Source organism: Phyllostomus discolor, chromosome 11, assembly GCF_004126475.2.
Source record: "Phyllostomus discolor isolate MPI-MPIP mPhyDis1 chromosome 11, mPhyDis1.pri.v3, whole genome shotgun sequence".
Lineage (NCBI taxonomy): Eukaryota > Metazoa > Chordata > Mammalia > Chiroptera > Phyllostomidae > Phyllostomus > Phyllostomus discolor.
The window spans coordinates 79,017,985-79,036,638 of record NC_040913.2 but is presented as its reverse complement, the minus strand read 5'-3'; the positions used below and the strand labels follow the sequence as shown (position 1 = coordinate 79,036,638).

At 38.4% G+C, this 18,654-nt stretch overlaps 1 protein-coding gene and 1 long non-coding RNA gene across 2 annotated transcripts in view; both read left to right on the top strand.

Moving 5' to 3' along the window:
• TNKS (tankyrase) overlaps positions 1-18,654 on the top strand; it is a 173,776-nt gene that overhangs the window by 134,570 nt on the left and 20,552 nt on the right. The window contains exons 13-20 of the mRNA XM_028526418.2: positions 5,505-5,584; positions 8,773-8,918; positions 10,652-10,817; positions 12,153-12,372; positions 12,653-12,762; positions 16,303-16,491; positions 17,512-17,749; positions 18,344-18,426. Of these exons, the coding sequence (XP_028382219.1) occupies positions 5,505-5,584; positions 8,773-8,918; positions 10,652-10,817; positions 12,153-12,372; positions 12,653-12,762; positions 16,303-16,491; positions 17,512-17,749; positions 18,344-18,426 (1,232 nt within the window). The remainder of the gene's footprint in view (positions 1-5,504; positions 5,585-8,772; positions 8,919-10,651; positions 10,818-12,152; positions 12,373-12,652; positions 12,763-16,302; positions 16,492-17,511; positions 17,750-18,343; positions 18,427-18,654) is intronic.
• Positions 5,597-7,410, top strand: LOC118497438. Its single transcript, XR_004899967.1, has 2 exons — positions 5,597-5,892; positions 6,152-7,410. It is a non-coding gene; the product is annotated as an uncharacterized LOC118497438 (long non-coding RNA).

Sequence of the window (18,654 nt, the reverse complement as noted above, 5' to 3'; positions counted from 1 at the left end):
ACTTGGGTGTTATGGTTGAAAGTTAGTTAAAGCTCATATAAACAGTGTGGAATTATGGTAGTTCTAAAATCTATCAATAGAGAAAATTACAGGTCATTTATGTGGTAATGATCTTTAATTAATTGTTCTTACATGTGTTATATTCTGACCTGTATTTTGTGATTCTTAACTTTATTGCACTATTATGAAATTATCTTTTCCTGGTTTAAGTATAATTATAAAACTTGGCTGAGTGTGAACAGTGCCTACCTAGTACAATTTTGATACTTTAAGTACTTAGTTTATTGAGGAAGATTATAAAACTGATACAAAAATAGATACCAGTTTCCAAAGCACCAAAATTAGACAAAATAATATAATCTATCTACTGAAAAATGATGGACTTGATACAGACAATTGGCTTCTCATTTCTTTAATTTTGTCGGGGGGCGGATCTGCCACAGGGCGACGTAGCAACCAGAAGAGTGAAGTGAGGAGGCGACAGGCGAGGAATCCGAAGCCCTGGTTCTTGTCCCTCCCCATAGGCCGAGGCCCCCTTTTTATCATGAATATTTTCCAACGTGCCCTTTACTATCCAGAAGTGAATTCATAAATAATACGGTCATGGTCTGAGTACACAGGTACCTTTCAAAAAGCTGTATTAAGTGTCATAACTGTAATATAAAGAGAAGGGGATGGTAAGCTATAATAAAATAACACAGTTACAATATTATAATAGTAATGGCTTAGGCAAGACTACGCCAGAAGACAAAAAGTAACCCCACAGACTTGCGAAGGGCCCCTGCAAAGTGCAGCCCAGTTGAGAATCGCTGCTGTGTGCGGAGACAGGGCCCCTCCCGGGCTTGGGGAGACCCGGCTGTGTGTTGGTCCCCAGGGCTGAGTCGGGGCTCGCCAGCCACACAAGAGTGACTGGGCCACGTGGGGGAAGCTATCGATAAGGAGCTATCTTCCTCATTCCGGTTCATTCTTAGACAGTGAGCATTCTCCTTCAGTCTTGACGGTGATTTTTAGACACCTGACGTAAGACCTGTCTAGGGCATCTTTACTATCAAGACAAACAAGATCTGTCTAAAGGAGTAAAATTTCCTGTTACAGAATTTCAAGCTCGAACTGTGAAAAGGAGAGCTTCACTTACCTTGCTTCTGCTTAGCATTAAAACGTTTACTTAATCCTTCTTTGACCAGAAAATATTTCTGCCTTCTCAGTAAATTCTGATTTCTAAAGGTGTGATTTTTGTTGAAACATTCTAGATTTTTCTCTTAAACTTTTTACTAAGAACCATGTGGTACTGATTTGAAGTATCTTTAAGTTGTAACCATAATCGGGCAAATATAACTATCATATCAAAATTTCTAACAATACATAACTTTTAAAGATAATTTGCAAAATGAGGAGGAAAGAGTTGAATAAATTAAGCAGATTAGATCTAGCAATGCATTTATTTATTTATCTATCTATCTATAATCCTTCCTCAAGGATATGCTCATTGATTTGAGAGAGAGGGAGGGATTGTGAGACGGAAACATCCATGTGAGAGAGAAACATTGATTGGTTGCCTCTCACACTCACCCCAACCAGGGATTGAACCCGCAACCTAGACGTGTGCCCCAGTGGGAATCAAATTCTCACCCCTTCGGTTTACCGAACAACGCTCTAGCCAGCTGAGCCACAGCAGCCAGGGCAGATCCATGTATTAATGCTTTTAAAGTGTCTTCTGAGTGAATGCTGTCAGGATATGTGACTCTGGGTAAAAGATTAAATACTGAATCACAAGTGAAATATTTTTGATAATTCTTCTTTTAAAAATTGATTTGTGCGATAAGTCATTATTCAAGATAGGTTATTAAGTGCTTAATTTAGTACGTGCCAGAACTATTTAGTTTAATTCTTCGTTTTCTTTATTGATCTGGAAGATAATACAATTATATTGTGAAGTCTTGTCCTTAGAAAGGTTTTCAAAAGTGGGAATTGTTTCTTGTTTGGAAGAGAAAATATATAATTTTTGGACTAATATTTGTACAAGAAACGTGTATGTCTAGTCTGTGGACCACGAACTAGGTAAACTTCCCAAGTGATACCTACATTAACTAATCAAATTTCAGGTTATATCTATAATGACTCCCTAAAGTTTGCACCAAGCATCAGTCATACAGAATGCATAATAAGTTATAACATTTTAAAGTTTTGTTTAAATACACCTGGTAATACCACGTGTAATATCTACTTTTAGAAACCTTCACTTTCAGTTCCCAATCTGTAGTTTTCAAAATTAATAAAGTTTTAATTATAAACTACAGGCAATATTTATGTTAAAATTAATGTTGCATGAAAGAAGATAAACAGTTTTTAAAATAAATGAGCATTTTTAAATTGTTTCAGATGATTTGACTTTTCTCTAGACCTGCTCTGTCCAGTGGGTAGCCACTAGCTAGCTGCATGTGGCCGAATTAAATAAAATGTTAAACCCTGTTTATCGGTTGTATCAGCCACATTTCAGGGACTCAGTAGCCACACGTGGCAGGTGGCTGCTGCATGAGCACAGATGAAGAACAGTTCTCGCATCACAGACAGTTCTTCTGAGCAGATCTTGACCCAAATTCTGGTTCTATATTCCAGTATGGTTATTGCATTGCTGTTGCCTAATCCTTTATGAAGGTAAGGATTTGGGGTCTTAGGATAGCCAGGTTAAAATCGAAATCCCAGCTTACATTTGCACCTCGAAGTAAGCCACTGAGACCTTTTGCCAGTCCTGTGGTCTCGACACTAACTAAACAAGTCTGCAGGAGATATTTTTAAAAATAGCCAACTGCCTTTTAAACTTTGAAACTCTCAGGGTTTTTGTTTGTTTGATTTTTAATTCTGGTAAGACAGTAGAATTGGAGAAAAAATTAGAACTCCATCTCCACCGTTTGACGCTAGGTGAAGTATTTCTTTTCATACCGAGCTAAAGCCAGTGTGCTGATAAAGGATTGTACTGATACAGAATTTTGCATATCAGCTAGTCTTCTTTTGCCTGTATTTCCTTTTTAACTTTATTTTTATATCCTTTTTTAAAAAGTGTGCACCTCTGTATATAAAGTTCCTGGACTGTGTGTGTGTGTGTGTGTGTGTGTGGTTTCTAAAAATGAATCTGTTCCAACCCTGTTCAGGATTTATAATGGATACAAAGCTCTGTAACTTGTGTGGTAATTAATTAATAGCTTTAAATAACTTATTTACTCTCTACTCTTTCTTATATTTGCATAACAATTTTTGTTTGTGAAATTACACCCTTTGCAAATTAGTCTGCATCAAGACAGGTGTGCAAATTTCAAATCGTTTTGAGAATTTAAAAAATTCAGCTATATTAATTGTGTCCTTAAAATGGTAGAATCTAAAAATATCCGAAGTTCTGACTCTGTATGCAAACAGTTGTCATATTATTCTGTTGAAATGATAAACTAAAAATATTACCTATAGATTTCCTAAGGCGGTTTCAGTGAGTTTTACCAGCTGCCAGAATCGCTGTCATAGGGACATAGCATACACACCTAAAGTGCAGTGATGTCAGGCAGCGTTAGACTGGAGGCAAATGAGACATGAAAGAACAGGACGAGGGAAGCCAGAGAGCGAGCTAAGATTTGACGTATACATCGGCCCCGATACAGAGTAGCATGGAAGTGAACCCAGCAAATGCTTTCTGAGTGTTCTCCGTGTGAAAAGGAATGTAAAGATGTCTGACTCAACACTTCCACAAACTAACAGATACAAGACTCTCCCTTTTAAAGGAATGTAATTGTTATTTCAGAAACGTGCTTTATTGTATGAAATACTCTTTTCTTCCCTCCCTTTAATCTTAACATTTTATCTGCTATTATTATGACTGAAGAAATACAGTTTATCTTCCATTGAGGAGTTCTCATAACTTACTCTGTAAAAGCCTTTCTCCTGAATGAAGCACTTCAGACTAGAGAGAGGTGCAGTATTTCTTCTGAAATCTAAAACCTCTTTTTAGCAACTGTTGCTCTTCCCATTTATACGGTGGGTTCAAGAAAGATGTCTCCATTCATAAAATAACACAATCTGAAATCTGGAAGAGAATTTAAGGCAGACTAACAATCCTGTAAGTCGCTGAGCAATAACTAAGCTATCGAGTGGCCTGTCCCCTGTCACGGTTAGGAGAGCCAGTCTAATTCCGGTCTCCTGGACCCTGTCCCTTTTTTGTGCTATCTGAGTGTGTGTTCACATTATAAAAGCCTCACTTAATGCTCATGAAATATTTTGAGTGATGTAGTACAGATGGTTTTTTAAAAACCTTTTCACTTGAGCCAATCTGCAATGAATTTTTGTTGTATTTATATTGGATTAATCAAAAAATTTCATTTGTTAACCTCATACTTGTAGATTGAACAGCCCAATTTAATTATATTCCACTTAGCATTGGTATCACACCTCCCAATTTACAGACAGTTTACATTGTAATTCCCTGAAGCCGTTTGATAAATGTGAATTAAATTTCTGCATTTAGTAGGCCATTTCTGTACACTGATTTTATTTTCCAGGATCGGTGATTTCAGGAGTAGTACTTCTGTTTCATTTTAAGGAAACTGAGGCCCAAAAGAAAGACTAAAGGGCCCTGACAGGTGTAGCTCAGTGGATTGAGTGTGGGCTGCAAACTAAAGGGTTGCTGGTTCGATTCACATTCAGGGCACATGCCTGGGTTGCAGTCCAGGTCCCCAGTAGGGGGCACTCAAGAGGCAACCACACATAGATGTTTCTCTTCCTCTTTCTCTCCTTCTCTTCCCTCTTTCTAAAAGTGAATAAATAAAATCTTTAAAAAGAAAATAAGAAAGGCTGAACGTTAAGTAATGACAGTTGAGTGGCTTCCCCAGGTCTGCATAACAAAGCCCACAGCACAGCTTCAATACGACACTTCTAAGACCAGCCTATCATGAAGGGGATCGTGAGTGCACTGTCCTGTGTTTCTCCATTCCCCTTTGCCAGGTTTGACCAGAAAATTTGAAAGGTGGAGTAGTAGGGATGGAGGAAGACTTGTGTCTTAGAATTTATTTAAATTTGCTTTAGGAAGAGATGGATATAGATTGAAGTAAGCAACCACATTTCTTTCCCAGTAAAGATTGAGGGGGGAAACCCTATATTATTAGGTCTTAGAATCTGACCCCTTAATCTCTCTCTTTGCATTCAGCAAATAATTTTGCCGCCTTTTTTTTTTTTTTAATTTTCCAAGTCTTTCTTTCTTTTTTTTTTTTTTTTTTAAAGATTTTATTTATTTTTAGGGAGGGAAGGAAGGGGGGGAGAGAGAGAGAGAGACATCAATGTGCGGTTGCTGGGGGTTATGGCCTGCAACCCAGGAATGTACCCTGGCTGGGAATCGAACCTGGGACACTTTGGTTCCCAGCCCGCGCTCAATCCACTGAGCTACGCCAGCCAGGGCTAATTTTGCCTTCTTTATTCTTCTCTGAATACATGATAACCAGCCATCATCTTTCCTTCCTTTTATGCAGAAAGTACACCTATACGTACTTCTGATGTTGACTATCGACTTCTAGAAGCATCTAAAGCTGGAGATTTGGAAACTGTGAAGGTAAGTCAGTGCCTTTGATGTCTGGAGTGGCACCACTGACCCCTTGCTAACCAGTTCGTTTTAAACTTGTACGTGAAGCTGCTCAAATCCAAACAGTGACAGGGTTGAGCAGAGTGAACACATAAACAAGAGAGGGCTCTAACCACAAAAATTTCCTAGTATGTGCCTTATTATCCATTCACTTCAACTGCTTTTTAGTCACTTTTCTTCTGGTTATGTGACAGCTCTTTTATTTTAACTTACATTAATTAAAGTGTTACTTTTGGCTGCCTTCAGAAATTTCTAAGCTAGGTCAAAACCATGTAATAGTTTTTGGCTTTACTTCCATCTCCTTCAGCGATGCCCTCCAAATTTCTCCTCTGTCTCCTCTTTTCCTTTTGAAAGTTGCCATTTCAGCACAAGCTCTGATCTCTTTGATCACAAGCAGTAGGAAGCAAAGTAAGGACTGACAAGACACATCATCAGTGGTGGCAGGCGAATTACAAAAATATTGGAACAATAATTTACTATCTATAAAAATTTCACATGCTTCAGTGAATTACTATCTACCAAAGAAGTTGCATTCAGCAAAGTAAGGTTTGAAACAATGTTCCTTGAAGTTTTCCAAGAGTCTCACGTTTGCTCTCGGAAGATACTATGATCCTGCAACCATTTGGAATTATTTATATGCAGATGGATTTTCTTTCCTATGGAACTCTGTTTGCCAAGAAAATTTTATCAACCCTTTATTTGTGGCATAGAAACAATGGTTATAGATTCAATGTTTTTCAGGTAAAAAATTATTTTCTAAAATTGAATATGTTTTTTAAAAAATATTTTCCATCTACAGTGATTCACATATGGATAAAAATAGCAGAAAGGGATATGGTTTTTGGTTTTGTTTCTTTTTCTTTTTTTTAAAGAAAGGCCAATTACAGTATCTGTATTGGAAGTCATACCAGATTATTTTTTGCAGACTAAACTTTGTTACTTACTAAGCAAAACTTACTTTTGTGATTTTTAGGAAACTAATTTTAGCATTCTTAATGATGTATATTATTTGAAATGACAGTAAACACTTTCTAAGCTCTGTGTTACTTTATTTTTATTTTAATATGTGGTCACTACCAACCTCTCTTTCTTATATAATAACATCAAAGTTACTTAAAGAAAAATAATAATATCAGTTATAATAGCCACTGGGGAGAAATGTTCAAGTTCTCTTAGATCTGAAATTATGTATTTTTTTCTTAAAAATACTTCTGTCATTGTAAGTGTACCCTAACAGAAGAACATCTTTAAATGTAAAAATGATTAGGACTCCTTTTCCGTGTCACAGCATGGCAGTCTCAGCACTCAGATTGCTACATGTGCCCATTATAATAAAATCAATAGTTTATTCTTAATGTAATAAAGTAGATTAATTCCATGGCTTTTGTATGTAGCAGGCAATGGACTGCACGTTTCAGGTTTCCGAAACAGTCTCTTCACAATAAAGGCCAACTTTTTTTTTTAATGGAATTATAGTGGCAGGAAAACACATAGCACAAATTAAATGAGGATTAAGCCTGAAAATATTCTTTTCCTAGAGGCTTTAGGAATTATTAGAAATATGAGAAGAAAAGGCTGTTTGCTAAGTAACGTATTTGAAATTATATAAAGCAGGCAGAAACGATGTGCAGTTGCTTTGCTGTTCAAAAAGAAAATGAAACAGGAAAGAATAAAGAACTTCTAAATATTAAAAAGCAAATATTTAATAAGCAGCATCGGCTTTTACTTTTGGCCTGGAAAAATGAGTTGTGTTCCTTTATTTCCTCCCTCATTCCTATTTTGCCAGTATTCTCTGGGCGGGGAGTGGGGCGGGGGTTAACTTAGAAAAATAAGAACTAGACAAAAAAGCAGGAGCAGCAGGAGGCAGCTTGTTGTGTGAGACCATTGGTGTCTGCTGCCAGTCTTTGTAGCCTTTCTCTCTAGTTTATGTATTAATTTATGTTTCTTTTTTTTTATTCTCTATTTAACGTATTAACATAGACACAGACTCACTCGTTATGAAAAGATAAGAGATTTGACCGGACCAGATGGTAATGGTTCTTCAGAGTTTAGAGTCTGGTGCTTTTCCACCGAGTTGATGAAATTTCAGGCCCTCCCTTATATCGCCCAGACTTTTCCCTGTTGTGTAAATATTATGCCACCTGAGAAGTCCTGTTTTCCCCCTACTGAGTGTATCAGTAGGAACAGGTTTCTAGTTTTGAAACCAGCCATGCAGGAAAAAGATCAAGAGATTAATAATCAGGAAAACAGGGTCCGAGTCTTTATGCTGCCCTGCACGAACTTGTGAAAAGCGCTTTCTCCTAACCTTGCTGAGCCTCAGTTTATTTATCTGTAAGTCAGAGATACTGATCAACTTCTCCAATAGATAGTAATTCACTGAAGCATGTGAAATTTTTATAGATAGTAAATTATCGTTCCAATATTTTTGTAATTCACCTGCCACCACTGATGATGTGTCTTGTCAGTCCTTACTGTGCTTCCTACTGCTTGTGATCAAGGAGATCGGAGCTTGTGCTGAAATGGTAACTTTCAAATGGAGAAGAGGAGACAGAGGAGGAATTTGGAGGGCATCGCTGAAGGAGATGGAAGTAAAGCCAAAAACTAGGAAAGGATCACACTCAGTTTGACTAGCAGAGTTAGACAGACATCGCCCAAAGGCCCAGTAAAGCACTGTGGACTGATCAGAGGGCCAAGTGGACTGATCAGGTGGCCCAAGAAAAATCATTATGATTTTCGCAGAGCCTTTTTGCTTGCACATCAGAGGAGACAGGAACTCGGGGTTATTCTGCAGTCAACCAGGGTTGCCCTTATTTGAGCGAAGAATGGCCAAGGTGATGAGCAGTCTCAGAGAGGGCACGGCAGTGGTGGCCTAGCACTGCTTGCTTTATTACGGGTTTTTCTTTGTGGCCAGGATTTTGGCCAGGAAATGATGAAAAAGGTTCAGTTGCTCTATGAACAGCAAGACTTATTTCTAGACACCGTAAAACCAAGCATAATGATGATTTTTAAACATCACTTGTATCATCTAATCTTTGGAAATAAATACTCATTAGAAAATCACAAGTTATCCAAGATACTTGTGGTACTTCGGAGCAAAATCAGTGAATAAGTATTAATGTTCATCTTGTGTCTGTCTGTGTGTGTGTGTGCCATAAAAGCAACTTTGCAGCCCTCAAAATGTGAATTGCAGAGATTTGGAAGGCCGGCATTCCACGCCCTTGCACTTTGCGGCAGGCTATAATCGTGTGTCTGTTGTGGAGTACCTTCTACACCACGGTGCCGACGTCCATGCCAAAGACAAAGGGTATGTGTTGGAATTCAGCTGTTTGGGATTCGTTACTTTGAGACTTAAAAAAATTATTTTAATAGTTCCAAGTCTTAATGTGTTTTCCTATTTAAAAAGTAACGCATGTTTTCTAAAGTTTAAAGCATAAATTAAAACATAGAAATGTAGTGAAAATTCACCTCCTAGAGCTTACAACACTAAAATTGTGTCGTGATCCTCCTGATTTTTTAAGTGCATGTAGCAGCGTGTGCGCTGCTGGGCGTGGGAGTGGTTGTTACCGTAAAGGCTGGTGCCATTGCAGATGGCTGCTGTGCAGTTTGCTTTTTCATCCAGTAATAGATCTCGAATGTCCTTCCGTATTAGTACTTAATAGTTTATCTCATCCTTTTAATGCCTGTATATAGTGTTTTATTGCATTGTATGAATGTGTTTATATAGCTTATAATTTATTATTTCTTTTGTTGCTATTAAAAATATATAATCTCTTCCAAAAAGAAGCCTTTCATCCCAAAGTCTTCAGTATTAATAAAAACATAATTTTATTTTTTACTAGTTCACATATTCTTTATATTAGTTTACTAAATTATTTCTCTTTATCTGGACAGTTTTTAAAGCAACCATGAAAGCTATTTAGAAATGCAAGAAGGAAGTTTAATTGAAATGAGTTTCCATATTCTGAGTTAATTTCATATCAGCTCAAAGTATAAATAAGCACCTTTGTGTACAACTACATACCAGAGTCCTATAGGATTAAACCATATAACTTAGCCTTCATTTAACAGTTCTGAATTTATTTATCTTTTAAAAGGGGCACATCAGACACAAGTATTCAATAATAGTATCACTCGCTCTTTTAAAGCATTATAGTTCCTTGGAGAACAACCATTTTTTTCTATTGCCCATTTTAGCAGTTAATGTTTTTATTTCGAAAGGTTTTTGTCAAAAGCACTGATGTCTGAATAAAAGGGCTCCCGTACCTGGATTTTGCCATGTCTTAGTGCAAATTAAACTCATCTTTTGGATGCACCTTTTTTTATGGGCACATTTTTGGTCCCTTCAGAACGTCAGCTGCCTTCCCACCAGAACCTCAGAATAGTTTGCTCACAAGGAGGCAGCTAGATCTGCTCATGTGACTGGAGTTTATAGTCGGTGCCATTGTTTTCCTTGCTGAACACGGAAGCCGGTATCACTTGGATTTTGAGTTTTCATTGCATGGAGCCTAAATATTTAAACCTTTTCCCGGAAACCATTAAAAAAAAAGGTAGAGCTTGCCTAAATAAATAAGCTAAATTACCTTGTGTACTTTATAAGCATACAGTTTTCATTAGGAAAGCCCAAATGGAAGAGAATCTGAGAGATGATAAACCAAATTATTGTTTAATTATTCCTGAAACCATTTTGTAGTGTTGCTTTTTATTGCCAGGATGAAGCCTGAATTTCAAGTATTGTGATGGAACCTTTTCATGTGTGTGTTTTAAGGATATATGTATTTTAAGGGTAAGGGATGTTATGAGGTTTATATCTGTCACCAAGAAACTATGCAAAGTCCTTATATTGAAAGGGACATTTTTGAAATTCTTAATCCTATTTGGAAATGGATGACTATGTCTTAAAGACCAATTAATTTTTTTTTCTTTTTAAGTGAGTCTTCAGTATAGTCAATGCCATAGAAGAATTACATTATTTTTTTAAAGTATCATTTTAACTCGAAGATTTGTTATATGTCTTAAAAATAATTTTCTTCTGTTTAGTGGCTTGGTGCCCCTTCACAACGCTTGTTCGTACGGACACTACGAGGTGGCTGAGCTTCTGGTGCGGCACGGGGCATCCGTCAACGTGGCGGATTTGTGGAAGTTCACCCCTCTCCATGAAGCAGCAGCCAAAGGAAAATACGAAATCTGCAAGCTCCTCTTAAAAGTGTGTGGTTTAAAAAATTATAAAGTATCAAGTAATTATATGTACTGTTGGTTAGCATGTAAAATTATGTCAAAGTAAATTATTCTATTAAGTACAGTAAGTGCTATAGAGATGCTTCCATGTTGCGTTTTGGGGGGATGTCTGAGTGTGACGCCATGATATTCACAGAGCCTTGAGTGGTGTCTGAAGGGCCTTTCTGAGCCGTTCGATCTAAGTTCAGTTCATCACAGCTCATCAAGGTAGGTGGGGAGGAGCTGGACTACCTTGCATTACTTACCTACTACTTACAGTCTTAACATCAGAAAACATTTATAGAAAGAGAAACAAGTTTTTTGACCAAGTTTTATTTTATTTTCTACTGGCTATTCTGTTATTGTTAACAAACTCGTTTCTCATTATTAAACATTATTTAAATATATATCTTATGAAAACTTTATCAGATTTTTATTAAAATATAAGATATCTCTCAGTAGTTACATATGTAAGTTTTGAGGATACAGATGAAATAGTAGAAACTCGTAGTCATATGAAACTACTAGCTCAGTAATTTTGTGTGTGTTTTTAAGGATGTGAGAAATGACCAGACATGTATCTACATTTGTAGATTTCTCCTTCTGTTTTTTTTTAACTAGAGAGAAACTTAACCTGGTTAAATATAAATAAAATTCTTATTCCATCTTGTATGGTATCAGATATGTTCTTAAGAGTCTTGAGAATAACACTGTGTTTGATGGTCATTTTTGTTGTCACTGGTCAGTGAGAAATAACGTGCAAGTCCCAGTGAACGCACTGTCTCGCTGGACACGGGACAGCTCTCTCCAGTGGACCAGTAGGAGACCGGCCCATGGGAAAGATTCCTGACTTTTGTTTACTTAATTTCATAGTATATGAAATTTCATAGTGAACTGTTAGAATCTAATTAATTGTTAATACATTTATACCTAATTTCATGATAGGTGTTAAGGCTTAAAATGAAAATACTTTAAAATTACCAAACTTCCATTTGCATTTAAAATCAAGTACTTTTCCTACCTATGTGTTTTCCTCTTCTCAGTTCTTTTTCATGATATTTTCATATTTTTTGTGATATTCGCTGAGTATCTTTATATAATTGAAATCTGGTCAAAATTACCATCCATCCCATTCTTAAAGGAAAAGATGTTTTCAAAGACTGCTAAGTAGGGAATTGGCGAAATGAAACAGGATATTGCCTCTGTTGTTCAAAATGCATGTAGAATAAATACCTTGCTTGGATAAGTGAAGTTAAAAATAAACAAACGAACCTGAAGAAAGACACTACAGAAAATACAAACCCCGTTTGGTTTTTCTCTGCAGCATGGAGCAGATCCAACTAAGAAGAACAGAGACGGAAATACCCCTTTAGACCTGGTTAAAGAAGGAGACACAGACATTCAGGACCTACTGAGAGGGGACGCCGCCTTGCTGGACGCCGCCAAGAAGGGCTGCCTGGCAAGAGTGCAGAAGCTGTGCACCCAGGAGAACATCAACTGCAGGGACACCCAGGGCCGGAACTCGACGCCTCTGCACCTGGCAGGTGAGCACCGCCAGCGCAGCCGAGTCTCGTCCACTCTTCCGCACCTGTACAGATGGCCAGGAGATGGAAGGAGGCCTGACCCGGAGAGGGCTCCTTAGCAAAACGTTTTTGCTGACATCATTTTATGTAACTTCTTATCGTAAAGGCTCTTCATTATGTAATAATAGTATTAGCTTTTAAAGCAAGAAATATTAAAACTTTAATATTTTTCCAGTCCTTAACTATTTATATACACATTTTTTTCTTTTAAGCTGATGTGTTTGCCTTTCTTCACTATTAGCTGGCTACAACAACCTGGAAGTCGCTGAGTACCTTCTAGAGCATGGAGCAGATGTCAACGCACAAGACAAAGGTGGCTTAATTCCTCTTCATAACGCAGCGTCCTATGGGGTGAGCATGCTAAGGTTCAAGTCTAGAGGACTTCACTGACGCGTACTGCTTTGTTAATAGTATACTGTGCACAAAGTGAGTAGAGAATCTAACCAACAGCATCATTTAGCACAGTTATAATTCTTCTGCTCAGAGTGTTCCTAGCCTTCCCAGTTGAGCGTAACTGTCTTTTTAGCCAAGGACCACGCTTTTTATAGCTTTTTAGTCTCTTCAACATTATCTAGCACAATCATAGATATATTAATAGGTGCTCAATTAATATTTATTGATACAGATAATATTCTACCTCAAGTAGATTTTAGAAACTATAAAAGCCAGGAGGCTCCTCTTAGGCATGAAAATTCTGGTTGCTTACATTTACCATCAACATTTTTTCAATAATCAAGTAAATGTTTGAGCTATTGGTATACAAGTATGTAGCTTCATAGCATTTGCATTGACTGGCTAAAACCCCACAGTGAAAGTCCAGTCATCCCCTCAAAGCACTGTAGCTGGTCGTCAGTGGAGAGAGAAGAAGGAACACATTGACTGCCTTGATGCTGTTTGCTGAGACTGACCGCACGGGTGCGTGGGGTCGCCCAGGCCCACTTCAGGCCAAGGAGCCCCACGGGAGTAGCGTGAACAAATGCTCCTGTGCTTGTGTGTTCATCCACTTAGTCCCTGTTTGTAAAAACCCACAGATGCCAGATTGTACACCCCAGGGGTGCTCATGGTTGTAATCACTATTGATGGGGCAGTTTCTAGATTCCCCAAAGCCTGGCAAACTATAAATAGAAATGAGTCACTGATTTGTATATTCTCTTACTCCCGTCTTCCTTGCCCTTGATAATGAGAATATCCCCATGCTCTCATGCTCCTTGCAAAAACCAAGCATGTTTCTCTTCTCCCTGCTTCCCACCTTTCTTAAATTAAACTAGGGCCCTCAAATCTTGTTACACTGTATTTGTCATTCAAAGCATCTGTGCTGCTGCTGGATTCTGGCACCACCTTCTCCTGGAAACATTCCAGGAGTTGATTCCTTTTCTGTACCTTCCCGTCCAGTGTGTGGCCCTTACCTGTGGTGAGGAACTGAGCTGTAGCTCATTTATTGCGTGTGTCAGCCTTAAATTCAGTTTCTGTTTTTGCCCTAGTGGGGTAGACAGTTAAAAGACTTAAGAATTGTGTTTTTAGTGCACTTGGGTAGTAATATACTCCTTTTTGTGTATTGCTTTTTCAGATGTTTGTCAGCAGATTTTAAAAAGCATGTAACTGGTCTCTCCCAGCACGAACTGTGGAATCAGTGTAAAGAAGGTTTACTAACACATACCATATATGTCATTCATTTTACACACACACACACACACACACACACACAGTTTTCCTTGGACTGTCTAATTTTGGAAGCTATGCAAATTCGGCTAATAAATTATATTATTCTGCCAATACACATGAGAGTAGAATAAAATTAATCATCAGAAGCACAATTTAAACAGCCTGTAAGTGGAAAAGCTTGAAATTATTCCATACTTTTGGGTTTACTAAAAACAGCTGTTCTTTTTCAACACATATCCTTTGAGTAAGAGAGATAAATTAGGGGCTTTGTTTTGTTTTCAGTGATGTTGCTATTAGTACCTTAGTACTAATAGTGCCTCTATTAGTACTAATAGTACTTAGTGCCTCTTTTTATCTTTGTGTTAAGATCAACTTTGTAATGATGACATCATTCGTGCTCCCAAAATGATCATAAAACATACCCTGTTCTCAGAAACCCTAGTCTGATTATACTTTTTTATCTTTATGTTGTCAAAGTAAATGTGGAAGCTTTATTAGAAGTTGTCTGATCTGTATTTTCTAGTAAGTTTCCTTCTCTTTGTTTTCTGAAATTACCTTTTTTAAAATGAATAAGTATTTGTATTATATATTTAAAAAAAAAACTTCAGCAGTGCCTCAGGAAAAAAAAAGTGCCTTTTCTATTTGAAGTGAGTATCTTCCAGAGAGCCAAGACTGTCTTAAGGAAAACACGAAGAAACATGCCCTGAATCCATCTGGGGGTATTTGTCTATCCCTTCACCCCTTTCCCGTTCTCACAAAAGTTGGCTGCAGATAACTCAGTGCATTGCAGTTGAGCAACAGCATGAGTTAGAAATTTATTCTCAACAGATAATGTGCTTCTGAGCTATAAAAAGTAATCAAATTATGCCAAGGAACCAATGTGCCAATTGCACAAAAATTATAGAATATTGGAGTTGAGACGGATTTCAGAAATATTTTGGTGGTAACTAAACTAGCATCCCTAAATGGGTATGTAAGAATAAAGTTTATTTTTATCATTTTCCAAAGCCTAATCATGAATCAGTTTTACCTCTGCATAATCAGTTGTCTTAACTTATTAGAACTTTTGGAAAGAAGCTAAAACCTTTCGCTATTATTTGAGAGAACCTACTCTCCTAAAACTTTCTCCTGCATTGGTTTTCAAAGGTCCTGCCTCTTTAGTTCTCCTGCCATTCTTACTGCCCCGTTTGTCTTCTCCTTTCCCAAAATATTGTTTTCACGGTTTTATTCCCCTTGCGATCCTTGCAATTCTCTCTCTGTATTCCTTTTCTTAATGAGCTCATTTATCAAATAGCTACTACAGCTTTCAGCTCAGTATTCCATTCTGTCATTGCCCTCGAGTTCCTGTCTCTGGTGCCAAGCACTTGGTAGGCATCCGATAGATGTTTGGTTGGTGGGCGAGTGGGTCAGAGAGCATGTGAGTAAGTCGCTGATGCCCTCTGGCCTGCCCTCCAGCCCTCTGTGTCAGACGCGGGCAGAGCTCATGACCTTGACACCGTGCCTCACCAACGACGGGCCCCGGCGAGCCTTGTCCTTATATGGCTTCATTCCCTCTTGCAGTTTTTCTGCAAAGGTAGCCGTCTTTGACTTTTCTTCTTTTTCTTCCTCCGTGGTTCATTTGTCTTTCTAAAACCGAGTATTTTTTGCTTCAAAATTTCTCATATTTTGCTCTTCTTCCTTCTCCTCTGACCACCCCCGTTCAAGCTGACGGAAGATCCATCATCTCATGCCCGGGTTGTTAGTGAGTGGGTCTGCGGCTGACATTCCTCCACCCTTTGGGGCATTTTGGACATGAGAGACTAGTTTTTGAAAAATGTGGTTTTATTGTGTTACGTTACTTTCCCAAAGGCTGGAATAGAAGAACATTCAGAAGCTTTGAGATGAGTATTTCAACAAATAGAGCAGATTGCAATTGGGTAGAAGAGAAATGTTTGTTTTTAAGATGGGCCTGAGTATGTTAGCTAAAGAAAAAATTTCAGATGGTCCCATGAAGAATTAGAATTGTGGGGTAAAAGAGTAATTGTGGAACTGATGGAGGAGGAGGCAGGGAAAGACGGAGTCCAGAATACAGGGAGAGGGCTTGTAAATACTCTTTCATACAAGAAAGTTCTGTTAAGGACGAAAATAGAGATACAGAGAGAATGAAATGTTAAACAGAAGCCAGCGTGTACGACGGAGCTTTACCAGATAATCTTCCTTAACTCTTCACCCCCTTTTCCTTTTCTTCAGCATGTGGACATAGCAGCATTATTGATAAAATACAACACGTGTGTAAATGCGACAGATAAGTGGGCGTTTACTCCTCTTCATGAAGCAGCCCAAAAAGGGAGGACCCAGTTGTGTGCCCTCCTCCTGGCACACGGAGCAGACCCCACCATGAAGAACCAAGAAGGTCAGACACCTTTAGATCTGGCCACAGTAAGTCCTCATTTCAAAATCCTCAGACTTGCTCATTACACTTCCAGAGACGATGTGAAATTCCAGGGCTTAGCACGTTTACCTTTAGCCATGCGTATTTCTCTTAGAATAGGAACAAACTAACTTCCTTCTGAAAATTTTTTTAATTTATTGATTTTAGAGAGACAAAGGGAGAGAGAAACGTTGATTTGTTGTTCCACTTATTTATACATTCATTGGGTGCCGCTTGTATGTGCCCTGACCGGGGATGGAACCACAGCCAGGCGTGTGCCCTGGTCCAGGAACTGAACGTGCAAGGCTTTGCTTTGCAGGATGACCCCAGCCTACTGAGCCTCACCGCTCAGGGCCAGCGCAGCTGCTGCTCCTCATAATTTCCCTGAGGCTTTGAGAGAGTCAGTCAGATTAACTGCTGGGCAGTAACTGGGCAAAAATTACTGTTGTTTAAGTATAAACAAAACAGTAAATAAATGTGGGAACTACTTCTAAGGAAGAGATCGAAAGTCAGCACTTTGAAGTGCACTTTTTTTAATGAAAGGTGAAATCTTTTATTTCTTACCTCTTTAAATCTTTATTAACTTACACGTCCTTCAGATACACATGTAATCTGCACAGCTTCATGTATACTTGTCACTTAGTCTTAAAGACGCGTTTTCAGGAATTAACATAGTCCACATTGTTGGATTTTTTTTTCCTCGTAGTTAATTAACTCTGTGTGTGCCTGGAGGAAACACGGTCTCCTCTCAGTGAGTTTCAAGCACATAGTAGAGTGCTCTTACTGGAGTCACCCAGCTTCACATTAGCTGTTCAGAAGCCGAAATATTTTGTAATTAATAGTTTCTCCAGTTCTACCTGCTGAAACTACTGGACCTTTTGGATGAGAGAAGGAAAGAGGCAGAACTTATAAAAACAAATAGGATATGAGGCATTTATTAAAGAAAGAAGCCACAAGGTCCTTGGTCTTTAGTGAAACACTTACAACTTTAAAATGCAGCATTTCCGTGCTGTCTGTGCCCTTTGCAGGCCGACGACATCAGAGCCTTGCTGATAGACGCCATGCCCCCCGAGGCCTTACCCACCTGCTTTAAACCTCAGGCCACAGTAGTGAGCGCCTCTCTCATCTCACCAGCGTCCACCCCCTCCTGCCTGTCGGCCGCCAGCAGCATAGATAACCTCACCGTCCCGTTAGCGGAGCTGGCCGTCGGGGGGGCGTCCAACACGGGGGATGGCGCCGCGGGCACAGAAAGGAAGGAAGGAGAGGGTGAGTGCTCCCTGTGAATGCTTATCTGGTTCTTGTCCTTTGGGTTCTCTTTAATGCACAGACTCATTTTTTTATTGGTAATCATTGAACACCTCACTTACAGATATCTTAACTATTTATAAGTTGTCATTTATAAAGTATGTCTTTATAGAATAAATGTCCTGGTATCTGCATTGTTCTTACTTATGTTTATCTCGGTACATCCATTCCAAATCATAGTATCTTACTGAGCTGCTGAGTGAGTCTTATTACTGAAATGTATCAGGAAAAAACAGATTATTTAAGGAGTGAAAACTAAAGTGATAGCTAGTAACTTTGGAATTTTATATCTACTAAATATTTCATTTATTAAAAGCATTACATTATGCTCTGTAATATTAAAATTAGTACAAATACTACTGATTTGCTAAACTGCTTTTACTTCTCAACCAAATTCAGAGATAACTCAGAGTGTCTGAATGAAATTTAGGGTTACTTTATGCGTGTAAAATCATCTGCATAGCCAGGGGGCTCAGAGAGCCATGGCTTTAAAAAATACTGGGACGTCCTTTAGATTGATAAACTCTTTGCTGAGAAACTTTATGTCTGTTTCAGTTGCGGGTCTTGACATGAATATTAGTCAATTTCTAAAAAGCCTTGGCCTTGAACATCTTCGAGACATCTTTGAAACAGAACAGGTAAGCTCTCTTGAGTCTTTTTAGTTAACTATTGAGTTCTCTTTTTTTTCCTTTTCTTTCTCTTTTTTGGGGTGGGGGAGCTTAACTGCTTTTTTAAAACCACAAAAAAATTTCTGAAGAAGCCACGGGAATCATACCTCTCCCCCAAATTGTGTAACGCAGCGATTTTCAACCAATGTGCTCTAAGAGGCACGCACCTGTGTGCTGTGAGAGTTTCTAAAACATGCA